The sequence below is a fragment of the Tribolium madens genome, unplaced genomic scaffold, assembly GCF_015345945.1.
Source record: "Tribolium madens isolate multiple individuals breed KSU strain unplaced genomic scaffold, Tmad_KSU_1.1 Scaffold_96;HRSCAF=242;Tcas5.2_LG5, whole genome shotgun sequence".
In the NCBI taxonomy this organism is placed as follows: domain Eukaryota; kingdom Metazoa; phylum Arthropoda; class Insecta; order Coleoptera; family Tenebrionidae; genus Tribolium; species Tribolium madens.
Genome location: NW_025401068.1, coordinates 9419189 through 9432560, shown reverse-complemented (window position 1 = coordinate 9432560; position 13372 = coordinate 9419189). Strand labels below are relative to the sequence as shown.

The following is a 13372-nucleotide window of genomic DNA, read 5'->3' as shown; positions in this document are numbered from 1 at the left end:
TCAATTTCTAGAATTCTTACAATGTAGAAGAATTCTCTGCTTGATGGTTATCACATGCTTCATGGTAAACTACATGATAAGAGTAAACATATCCATTGCAATAGTGGATATGATATCAAGTACTGACGGAAATGCTACGACAAGTTTCACAAATAAATTTGTTTGGGATGAACACCAAAAAAATGGCATCTTGGGCTACTTCTACTGGGGGCTTTTACTTACAGCAATTCCTGGCGGCCGGCTTTCGGAAATATATGGAACTAAAACAGTTATAGGCATAGCTATGCTAGTTGGAAGTTTAATGACTATTCTAACTCCCATTGCTTTCGACATTAATTATTATTGTGGAATTGCAATACGATTTGTCTTGGGATTAGCACTAGGTGTAGCTTGGCCTGCAATTCCACCATTGGCTGTTAGATGGGTGGCTGGAACGGATACATCAAAGTTTATGTCACATACTTTTGCATCTAACATAGGAGCAGCGCTGTCGCTACCTCTTTGTGGCTACATAATTGCATATGTTAATTGGCAAAGTGTTTTTTATATAACTGGAGCTATTTCTTTACTATGGACATGTTTTTGGTTCTACCTTGTTTACGATTCCCCTGAGAAACATCCAAGAATTAGCGTGAAGGAACGAGAAACTATAGCAAAGAAAGTTGGTATTAATAATAGTTTTAAGAAAGATAAAACGCCATGAAAAAATATTTTGTCTTCGTCTGCTGTTTGGGCAATAATTGTGGCAACTATTTGCATGCAGTTTAACATTAACTTAATTTTAAACGAACTACCTTCTTACATGAATCAAATCCTTCATTTTAATATTAAAGAAAATGGATTATTGTCAAGCATACCCTTTTTTGGTAAGTACTTATCTTGTGTAATAATAATAAACATTTCTAATTTTTTTATAAGTTTCATACTTTGTTGCTGTAGTGTCAGCTTATGTGGCTGATAAATGGAAAAAATCAGAAAGATTTAGCGCTCTAACTATAAGAAGAATGTGTACATCGATTTCTTTCTGTATTCCAATTATATTTTATCTTATACAAATTGTGTGGGGCAATAGTAAAAATGTGTCTGTTATCGTTTTCACGTTGAGTCTAGGTTTTACATCTGTTGCCACAGCTGGATTTTTGTCAAACAGCATTGATATCTCTCCCACTTACTCAGGAACCATTCTTGGCTTAGGTGTTACTGGTGGGGCTGCAACGGGATATATATCTGCGAAAATAGTAGCATTTATAACCGACAAAAATGCGACCTTTGAACAATGGCGTTATATTTTTTGGCTTTTAATTGGAATTAATTTAGTTGGAAGTATTATTTACTGTATATTTAGTTCCGTTAGTATTCAGAAATGGAATCTTAGAAATAACATTGAAGAACCTAAAAATAAAAAAGTCTCCTCTGAAATTATCAACAGAAAGTCATGAATGTACTAAAATTTAAATAAATGGTGATGGTGTTACCAAATACTTTGTATATCTAATTTTAATAAATAATTATTATTAACTTCCATTTTATTATTAAAAAATAAATTCAGTTTGTATTTCATAAAAACATTTTCTTGTTTGTTTCTCTAAAGTGTTGCATTGAAGTCAAGACATCGGTTAGTAAAAATTGTTTCTCTAAAGTGTTGCATTGAAGTCAAGACATCGGTTAGTAAAAATTATTGTGTTTTCATTAATTATTTTGTATTTCATGCAAAAATTTCTTAACAGTAAATTATATTTAATATAAAAATTTTATATCGGCTTCGGTTTTACTGACTGAGTCCCTAAAATAACTATTTTGCGTACTATTTTATTGAGTCCGGAAGAGACTCAGTTTGTTTCCATTTATCCTTGGGAAGCTGTGATAAGATTTTGTCGGTCTATTTATAAAAAAAAGTCGTCACCAACAATATTTGAGACTCATTATAGAATAGGCCGCTTACCCCCCACGGTGGTTCATGGGGCTTGCGGTAGAGATGCCATAAACAAATTTGCATTTCCTAGGACAGGCACGTTTCAAAGGTTTGTACGAAGAGATGGTCCGTAACAGAAATTTGTTTTTGGGCTTTCATCAAAAAATTATTGAAATTAATTTTAATAAATATTTAGCTATATTTTGAGAATGTTTCGACACGAGGTGGCAATAACAACTGTGGAATCCTGGAAAAATTCTGTGCGACATGTGGTGGACATTGAAGATTTCTATAGGGCTAATCATGTGAAAGATTTAATCATTGACTTGAATGGCGACATTTCTAGTGATAGTGACAGTGATAGTGAAAGTGATGACTAAGATATACAATTTTTTTTAAATTATTAAAACTTTTTTTATTTTATTTTAATTTTTTTTTTTGATACTACACAATTTTAAATTTTAATAAACCGTCTTTTCTATTTTTTTTTATTTTCTTCTAAACTTCTTGGTGTCGTAATTAATTTTGCCTGTAATAAATTAAAAGCCCACCACAAAAATTCTTGAATACGGCTCTTTTCTACATCTTCTGGGTAGTACCACACGCAGTGAAAAATTAGTACGGTCGACCCAGGGGTAACCGACTAGTATAGCCCAGACCGTTTTCGATAAATTTTAGTTCTGGTCCGGCCGTCAGAGGTCGCGATTAGCATTCTCATAATAAAGTTTATTTATTTTTTGCGAATGTTATTTTTATTTTAAATTTTCATTCAAAGGTAGACGATAGGTGTAGACACACAACATAAACAACAACTTTAGGTTCCAGCTTTTTTTTGTTAGATTTATAATAAAAGAAAGAAATCTGATTTATCGGCGTAAAGTGTGCGGGATTTAAATTTGAAACAAGTTGGTCATGATTTCAAAATTTGAACTGTCAACGCAATCAATGAAAAAACACAAAACTGAGTCTTGTTTGTAAGATAAATTCCTGGAATTTGAGGTAAAATTGATTTTTGTACTAATCTACGATAATAATTGCTAATTGTTTAGAATGAGTTTCCACAAATGAACTTGTTTTGCTGTGGTGGGCTTCCCATTTAAATCTGGGCCTCTATTTCGGTTTCCGCGTCCGAAAAGGAGCCACTTTTTGCCAGACTAAATTAAAAGCTCCAGTATGTTCAAAAGTCTGTTCATCACTTTCTAACTTTTTGCTTATTAAAGAAAAATACACGTAAGAATATAACAGTGAAGAGTTGCGGAAACATGCGTCGTCCGTGTCGGTACCAAAAGTGGTTAAGATTTTTAAACTTAGGTTTTAATTCTTAATTTTCTCAACCCATAACATTCTTCAGATCAGATGAAAATTGACCTTTCACCAGAAGTTACCAATACCACCATTGATCTATCTGTCTTTTTCCACAACACATCGAAAATGTGGTTTTATAGTCCACGAAAAAGGGTGACTCCAGTGGAAGGTATAAATAAATACATACAGGGAACCAAGCGGTTTTTTTTTTAATTATTTGCCTCTAGAAAATAATAATTAATGTAAATTAAAGTGATATAAAAAATGTGATTGTATTTTAAAAATAAATTTTGTCTAAAACATGTATTTTGCATTTTTGATTTGATTTTAATAAAAAATAATAAATTGAAACAAAACATATTTCAAAATTGCCGCCTTTTCTAGTTCACGGGCCGGACGTATGATGACGCCACAAAGAAACTTTTTAAAACCATTAAGTAGGCGTTCTATTTTGTAGCTGTTCTGTGGGTCGACCACAAAGCTGCTTAACCCTCAATAAAGCTTTGCATACGTCAATCCCAAATATTCCTGGTGAAGATTATAAGAATCAACCTGTATACATGCTTGAGCAGCCTGTAGATTAGAGATATAAGTTCGAATACCTAAAACCCTTTCGAAAATAAATAAATAACTGTTTTAAATCGCATATGAATTAATGAATTAAATGTTTTATTCTATTTTGGAACCATGATATTCTTTATAGATCCAGCATAAAATAGCCCTTATGGCCAATGCATCTCTAACTGTGCCCTGCTTGTTCAACTGTTCAACCAGCAAAAATTCTTTGCCTGAAAATGATACAATAAAGTAAACGTCGCGACGAATTTAATATTTTTATTTATCCTGTGTCCTATAATACCAAATTCGACGAAATCAAGTATTAAAATCATAAATAATAAATATTATAAAAAATGATACTCATGGCCAAAATTTATAGCTAAGCAATGTGTGGTAACGCAAAAATAATTAAATTAAAAGGGATTAAATTTATCTGCAAGGTTCATGTAACTTTCTCAGAATTTATAAAGTGGTTCAAACAAAGAAGAAAATACTAAAGAATAAAATAATAAAGAAAATTATATTGACAAAATACATATAATGTACGGTTTAATATGTATAATACAGTTTTAATCTCTGTAATTTCTCAGTAAATATTTATAGTGTTAATTAGACGTCTATAATTTATATTTACATTTTACATATCAATTTAAACACACAATGAAAAAGTCAATAATATAAAAATGATACAAATGTAAGCCTGGAATTTTTTTATCGAAATGTCGCCTGACTTTTTTTAACAATTAATGACATGTTAAATAAAACTGTATTATTGTACTGTATAGACCATTTGTAACATATATGTAAATAAGAAAACCATCTACAGAGAAAATGCCTTTGAACTCTTCCACCTCAGCTGGTGGTGTATCATTTATTGAAACCTCTTTTTCAATGAAACTAGTTATGTTTTATTTGAATAGCAATTTAAAAAAAATTGCTCAAGTAACTAAGAAACCAAGACAATGTTAAATATACAGGGTGAATATAAAGTATGGAACCAAGCGGTTTTATTTTTAATCATTTGCCTCCAGAAAGTAATTATTAATATAAATTAAAGTAATACACGGTGTTTATAAATGCCTGGGCATCAAGTTACCTCTGCAATTTTTGTTAAATTTGCCGTCTTGTTGTGATGATTATACGTAATACACCCCTCGTGGGTGTGTAGCGGTCTCGTCGCCTGTGCCTGTCACTTTTAAGTTTTATGTTAACGGTCATCAGTCCGCATATTAAAACTAAAAACATCTTCACAAATTTATAAGCGAAAAATCATCTTCAAATAATCCAATAAAGGATCTCATAAATRCTTTTTAAAAACGWTYTGGATCCAATATCGTTTCCTCAATTAATTTATTCTGTATTTTTCACATGAATCCGACCTGGGTCTGGGGCTAAACCATCGCTCTTCCTGTAGAAGCCACGATATCTAAAAGTACGCAATTCTTTGTCAGATGAAGAGTGCAGCCTGTTCAGTGTCTAATTCCATTTCACTATACTTGGTTTTCTATGAAAATTGCTCAAAATCACAGCAAAATTGTGCAAACGACGAAACTTTTTGACAGACGAGTAACATAACTTTACTTTTTTAATTTAACCTGTGGATGTGGATCCTGCGTTAAAGTTATTGGGAGCTTCAAGTTATGTTACCTACCGATCTAAGAAGACTCTGAAGTGCCGGGACGAGCCCTGAAGCCCGAATTTGGGACAAAGAGATTACATTTAGAAATCATCATGTGACGACGATATGGAGCAATGGAGCCCCCAAGACAGCTTCATGGGACTTTCAGACACTTTTCTCGGACAAACGTTAAATTTCACTTAACAAACACTCATTTTTGCTCATTTGATCTTTAATTCAACCGATAAATTTGACGGATTGAAAGTGCTGAATTCAAAATATCAGTGAAGCGGCAAATGGTGGTCAAAAACATGTTGACATAATTTGCAAAGCCAACTTGATGCCCAGACATTTATAAACACCTTGTATAAAAAATGTGATCGTATTTTCGTTTTGTTTTTGAATTATGCGATTTTTTTTGTCAAAATTTGCAAATTATGTGTAAAAATTTTTTTGAAAAAATTAAATGTAAAGCAGATAGTTGTAATCCTTAGAGTATAGCTGTTATGAGAAAAATGATCTTATAGTGGGTTGCCATTTAAAAAAATATTTTTTTTGTAGAACTCAAAAACAAAAGGAAATTTCGAAAAATTTTATTTTTGTTAAATTATCACATTTTTATAGTACTTTATCACGCATCAATTAGTTTATTCAAAAAATAAATACTTTAAGCAAAAAATGTTTGGTTCCATACTTTTTATTCACCTGGTATGTATGTATAGTTGTTTTTTTCTTAGATTTCTTTATTTTTGTATTATATATTTTATTTATTTGTTTAAATTGCTTATACAAGGTGATTCACGAGGAATAATGAGCCTGACCAAATTCTCGATGCAACCACCATTTCACTTTCGCAAGTTGCTTTGCGACATCGAGAATTTGGTCAGGCTCATTATTCCTCGTGAATCACCCTGTATATTTTTTTTCCAAAACGGTTTTCTAAATTTATGCTAAACGTCTATATTTTATAAAAAAAACATTTAAAAACTAAATTATATTATACCCTCGATTTTACCAGAATACAATCATCAAATTAGTAATAAATAACAATATCTAATTTGAAAATTTTATATTTAATTATACCTTTTGATGTCTCACCGACAATTATAGCTTGATTACCAATTATTGCCAATTCCTTTTATTGCAAAGTAAATACGTGCAGATACATACTTAAGTGTGTTTAGTATTAATTTTTTTATTAAGGTAATGTAATAATTGTTTTGAAGTTAAATAAATAATACGATAATTATTATTAGTTTTTAAAACGTAAATATTTAAATGTTACTCTCGTATTTTGTCTGATAAAAATGTAAATACATAAATAAAAGAATGTATTTGTTATAGGTGCTCTAATAATGTTGTATAGAGATCAAGAATAAGCTTTCAATACACTTTTAATAGTTTATAATAATCATTATTATTATAACTTAAAAAAATACCGTACAGCAAACAAACGCAAAAAAACAAATTTGAAAAAACATAATTCAAATTATCTTCCTATGCTTATTTTAAAGTAAACAAATTGAAATAATAAGAAACTTTTGATCATCCGTTTACTGAGAAATTTTTGCATTTACAACTTGATTTCATTTCAATAACAGTGATAAATTACGAGTATGTTATAGCTCACGTCAATTTTTTTGGCAATCGAACATCTCATAAACAGCAATAAAAATTTTAGTTCTGTTCTAAAATTACTCTTGATTCAAATTTAACAAAATTAGACTATTTCTATCTTTTTATTCATTTATTTCTATTGCATCACATTATTTTCGCAGCCAAAACTTACTTTAAACAAATAACGAAGCTAATACTAGTTTACCAAAAATACATCAATTCTTCAATGTAAGTAATTTTTTTAACTCAAAGTTTACACTCTAAATTTTTTCGTCCTATATGTATTACACTTTTCAAAAGTTCTGTGAAAAAAAAAACATTAAGCATATGTGAACACATTTGAAGGTAATAGGTAATAATTTCACAAGTAGGGTGTAATCATTTGAATTTATTATTATAATCAGAGTAAACGGCATTTTTTATGCTCTAATTTGAAGATACCATACGAAATTCAATTTGATGAATTGTGACATGCAATATTGTCAATCATATAACAAAAACTCAACGCCAACTTTAATCATAAATTCAAATAATTACATGCTGTTCACTGTAACTTAAAGTATTTTTTTGTTTATGACTTAGTTATCGTAAATTCTTATTTGGGTTAGTTAAGGTGTGCCGAGTTACGATTATTTACATTTTGTTACAATGAATGAGGAGTAGAATAAATTAATGTAAAACAGATATCAAAACATTTTACAAACAAATATAGGAAAGAAAACAATCATTGTTAGCTACACTTGATTGCAAATTGTCAAAAACAAAATTGTCTAATTTTTCAGAGATTTACATAGTGTGAAAAAGGTTGTATCCAAAAAGGTTAGAAAACTATCAAAAGAAATGTTGTATTTGGTGGTCTTGCCAGTGCAGTGTCATAGTCAGTGTTAAAAACGAAATGGAAAACTTGATAGCAGTTTGGAAGATGCCTGACAATTATGAGATTGTGAATTGTGAGAAAGACTGTAACGTAAATTGTGGACTGTATATTCTTTGTCAGTAAAAACACGATTTGTTAACAATAACAACTTTATTTGTCGGTTGCTACAAGGCTTATTTAATACTCTCTTAATACTAACTCGTTCCAACCACAGATTAGTTGCTTGCTTGATAGCTAATCTCTGTTCCAACAGTGGGCTCTGCTCGAGCCACACCACCCCCTACCCTCTTACACTAAAGGTGTGGGAGAATTCTTAACAAAGACAACGTCAAAAAGCTGGCATTTATTAACAGGCCAAATTACATTATAAAAAAATCAATTTGCGTTTTTTTTGAACTCAAGTGTAACTTCATTACGATTCCAAATTTTTTGTCTACGATTTAAAAAATTATTCAGTGGATTATTAGGTCGCGATTTAACGACTTAATTTAGAGGATAAAACTTATCAAGAAAATTTAAATAACGCCTTGAAGTTTATCGAAAAAAATTATTTTGACAATGTCCGAACAAATAACACGAGGATATAAAGTGGCCATAGGTCAAATAAGCAATGTTTGATTTCAATGTTTTGTTTATAGATGTTCTATTAATTACACGACATTGGAGTTATGATAATTTTAATTTATTTTCATTTTGCAAAAGATTAAGTTGAAGCACTACAGTACGAATCAAATCTAGGGTATCAATGTGTCTCAAAATAAAAAAAAAAACTTAATATTTCATGACGGTAGCAAGAGCTATATGTATGTTTATATTTTATTATTTAAAATAAGAAGTGCAGTCCTACGTGACAGTGATTTTACTTGCCACGAGGCCATATATCATTAACTTTAATAGCTACGATTGTAGAATATAAAACAGGCACTCAAAAAGTATAACATTGAAGCGAGAAGACACTGACAAAATTTTAATGCAATAAATTTCTCGTTTTTGTGATTGAAAAGAGTTTTCTTTAAAAATAATTAGAAACATTAAAGGATTGTTATTAAGAAGTCACAATCGCATTAATAATTATCGAAACCTTATTTTCTTGTTTATAAGTGCAATTTACATATTTTTGCGTTTTACTAAGAATTATCTACTAAACCCAAAAATATTGCATGTATGAATTCATTAGTTAATGTTATTTCCGATAATAACTAGCCTTGGAATTACATTAATTATGATACATTTTTGAACAATTGGAAACTTCCCTTCGAAGGGTACTAAAATAATGTTAGTTTTGAAAAGCAAAGACAATTAAGCAAGCGCTTTGATAATCAAAAGATTAAATGCAATAAAGACTCAAGACATTATGTAAATAAATTAATAAGGAAGACAATGTATTAGGAGAGTTAGTCTTGTAGTTGAGTCGTAACAACAACGACACAAGAATTTATTCAATAACAAAAGTACTACAACTTTATTAGAAATGTAGTTTTAGATTTTTTACATTATTAAATTATTATTAAAAATTTTTCAAGATTTAATGCACATAGTCTAGGCTACATTTAGGCATTAAAGTGTAAGTTAAATTTAGTTTGACAAACTAACTTATTGTCACGTTAGATAAGTGAGTTAAATTTAAATTAGAGAGAACATCTCTTAATAATTTCCTTAAGGAACCTTCTGTTAGTAACAAACTAAATAAAACTAAAATCGAATGACAAGTGTGATTGTTGTATCCAATAAAAAACGTCAAAATGACATTCAAAATTCTAGTTTACTCTGTACAATAACTTATATTAATAAATTGTTATCTTTATTGTTACTCATTTAAATAACAAGTGTACGAAAAGGATCACCGCTATTTCAGTTTATTTTTGTATTGAAACATTGAGGGGCAGTTTGCCAACAAACTGACAGAGATTTCTTGGGAGTTACTAACGACTGTGATAATCTACTTTTATTAGTTGAAACATGGTTGTGACTTCAGCAGTGCGCTCGTTTTTATTTTTCGTCTTTTACAATGCAGGTTAGTATAAAAAATTTATTTTCAAATTAAAAATAATTTATTATAACGTATGATATGTTTTTTGTTAAATTTTTAATTAATTTTCAGCGTAAATATTTTATCAGTGACTACACGCAATTAATCATAGTTTTAATCAAGTGAAAGTATCTAAACAAAACTATTATTGTAACTCAATATAAATATTTAATTTAAAATGTTACAAAAATTTGTAGTGAACTATTTACTAGGTAAGTTAGAAACATTTTTTTTATAAGATGCACTTGAATATATGCCAACTTTTCTATAAATTCTCTATATTTTGAAAACAAACACAGATGTCTTCATGCCATAATTTATACAAACCAAAGTAATGAACCGCTTTTACTATAATTTTTCGATAAGTTATCAACTAAAAATAAAAATATTTTTGCTTTAAAATTATTTTGTTTCGAAGATTTTTTTTCAAAAATAAATATCAATAACAATTCTAATATAATATACATACTTCAAATATTTTCTTTTGGACTTCAAAACATGTATGTAATTATTATATTAAATTAATAGTTTTAATTTAGAAAAATTATTAGGTACACAATAATACGAGTCTAAAATTTATTTACCTTATTCAGAAGCAAACTTTTATTGTTATACCTACCTCTTTAATCTGCAGCTAATATAAAGCTTTTTCTCCAAAAAGAAATGTCTCTCACGGGGGTACGTATTCTTTTGTATGTGCAAAAATTCATTTTAATACTTTTTTATATCATTTAATATTTAATTATTTTTATTTCTCAGTGCTGACGACTGCTTTCCATTGGGATTATAAACACGAAGGTAATGTAAAAACTTGTACCTACTTATACGATTTGGTTTGTGACTTCTATTATTACATTTACAGTATTTTGTAAGAAAATCAGAAAATTTATTTGTGCAATAAAAATAATTTAAATTTTACGTTTTGTGTGTGTTTATAATAAGTCGACTATAAAATCTATTTTTTCGACACAAACTTATCTACATGTGTCCATTTTGCTCAATCATATTTATTATTAAATATTATGAATTGAAGTTATATTTGTATTTGGTAATTAGGTTTAATTTCGAAATATTGATATAATAAATGTCTGGAGATCAAATTCAATCTGAAATCAAGTTTTGCAAAAATTCTATTTATAAAGATTTATAAGTTATAATTTAAGAGTTTAAATTTTGCATTTTGACTATATTTATTTCTGTTGGAAAAATAATTTTCCCAGTTTTTTTGCTACAGAAGAGAATACAAGGAAGCTCTATGCTAAATTATAACTCTGTTTAATGTTATTTGTGGTTTTTATTCGCATTTTTTTTTACTTTTACTAAATAATTATAAAAAAAAAAACATATACAACATCATCAGTGTTATTAAATAGACATGAAAAATTGTCAAATGTCAAAAAATAATTTTCAAAATTTTTTGACAGATAGACTTTTTTTCATGTTTCTGGTATCTTATCTTACTTAAATTTTTTCTCTGGGTCGCGAGTTCTGGCGCAGCCTGTATAGTACTATTTATTTAAAAATGTTTGGTGAGTTAAAAATCCTGTTTTATAAAAATACTTCCCAGGCATACAGAAATGTTTTAATGAAATACAATACATTGATAGCATTTTCATAACAATAACAATAAACATATTTATGATTAATGAAAGTGTTTTAAATTTTTTGTAGAAGAATGGCCTGATCAATGTAAAAATGGAAAACAGCAGTCTCCTATTAATTTGTCACGTCAAACCGCTACCGAAGCTATTTTTCCATCATTTATATTTGAATATTACGATGAAATATACAGGGCGGAAATAAAAAACAATGGACATACAGGTAAAAAAATAAACCATCTACACTTATTTTAATACTACAATAAAACAAACTGTATTACAGCCCAAATTCAACTAAAAGTAGGAGTTAAACCAAAAGTGAGCGGGGGAGGTTTACTATCCACTTATGTATTAGATAACATACATTTTCACTGGAATTCGGAACATACCATAGATGAAGAAAGGTAGTAGTAATTGCTATTATTAACCTTTTTGGTATTTGACAAATTCCGGGTGACTGTAAAAGATTGTGACAACAAATTTATTGGAAACATTGACTTATTATTCCTTCTAGCCGGTGATGTAAGGTATTTCAGGCCCTTTCAGGTTAAATTATTAATTGCCAATAAAAGTGTAACCACGTCATGACAAAATTCATAGTCATTTACACTTTGTTATACCTTCCTATTTTTACTTACGAACACAGTAACTACACCATACATCTAACGCATTTTCTGACTATCTGCCTGTGCTAATAGATTGGAAAAAAATGTTTTTGATTTCTTCAAAAATTCTTTACTTATCATTATCGCATATTCTCGTTTTTTATCATTTACTGACAACAATATGCTACTTCTAGTTATAAATTTGTTTTATAGATTTCCTCTAGAACTACATTTAGTTCATTACGATTCCACCAAGAAAAGTTTAGCTGAAGCTCTAAAAGTAAAAGGAGGAGTTACTGTTTTAGCTGTACTTTTCTATGTAAGTATGATCATGCAATTTAGAAAATAAGAATGGTTACAATTTGAGCTAGTGTTAGTTTAATTAGTAAGTAAAACTTTTTTTTTCTTTAGCTTTCTCCAGATAGTGACAGCGAATTCGACTCTTTATTCGACACCTTAGAACAGCTAAATAAAGTCAAAATAAACGAAGTTAAACCAATTGAGAGATTAGATTTAGGGGACTTTCTTCCCAGAGATAGAGCTGGGTTTTACCGATACGAAGGCTCACTAACCACACCGAACTGTACAGAAGGAGTAATTTGGACTGTCTTTACAAATGGCTTACCGATTTCTACTAGACAGGTTAATATAATTTGATGCAATATGGTTAGCATAACGACTGATGTTTACAGGTCAAAATCTTCTCCAACTTGAAAACAGAATCAGGCGGCAACATGATTACGAATTATAGAACAATACAAGAACTCAATGACAGAAAAGTTCAAGTTAAAATAAGTCCTATTGAATTTTCAAGTGCCTCTCGCAATGTTGCGTTTCCTATTGTTTTACCATTATATATTGGATTTTCTATTTTAGGTTTTGGCAATAAACTCTGACCAAATTTTTTACTAAACAATAAGTTTAACATTATTTATTATTACAAGTGTACCTGTTTTAATCTCAATATATTATTATAACTTATTAACATAGCTAGTATTTTATTACTTCTGGAATTATCCCACGCCTGGTAGAACTTCATTATGTATTTAGTTACATATTAAAATTGTTGTTACTGTTATTATCAGTTTTAGCTAATATTTTTTTAAAAAGTGTAAATGTTGTAATTTTGTTTGAATTTTGTTATGTACAGTTTCCTGCCAAACCATTATCACGTTTTTTGTTAGTTAAAATAAAAATAGAGTTAACACAATTGAATCTACCTTTAATTAAATAAAAATTATCTTATCTATTTT

At 29.1% G+C, this 13372-nt stretch overlaps 2 protein-coding genes across 5 annotated transcripts; both read left to right on the top strand.

Moving 5' to 3' along the window:
- Positions 1-646: 646 nt before the first annotated feature.
- LOC123013287 (sialin-like) lies at positions 647-1459 on the top strand. Its single transcript, XM_044411720.1, has 2 exons — positions 647-866; positions 919-1459. Exons 1-2 carry the CDS (start codon positions 758-760, stop codon positions 1437-1439), a joined length of 630 nt encoding a protein of 209 aa, XP_044267655.1. The 5' UTR covers positions 647-757; the 3' UTR covers positions 1440-1459.
- Positions 1460-9316: 7857 nt separating this feature from the next.
- LOC123012603 (putative carbonic anhydrase 3) lies at positions 9317-13108 on the top strand. 4 transcript variants are annotated; one of them, XM_044410629.1, is made up of 8 exons: positions 9317-9901; positions 10676-10714; positions 11588-11737; positions 11798-11918; positions 12333-12438; positions 12531-12761; positions 12812-12946; positions 12996-13108. In XM_044410629.1, exons 1-8 carry the CDS (start codon positions 9847-9849, stop codon positions 13029-13031), a joined length of 873 nt encoding a protein of 290 aa, XP_044266564.1. In that variant the 5' UTR covers positions 9317-9846; the 3' UTR covers positions 13032-13108. The 4 variants fall into 4 exon arrangements, with proteins under 4 accessions (XP_044266564.1, XP_044266562.1, XP_044266561.1 ...); XM_044410627.1 differs by adding an exon at positions 9989-10128 and having other exon boundaries at positions 9319-9901; positions 12812-13108; XM_044410626.1 differs by having other exon boundaries at positions 9319-9901; positions 12812-13108.
- Positions 13109-13372: the final 264 nt, after the last annotated feature.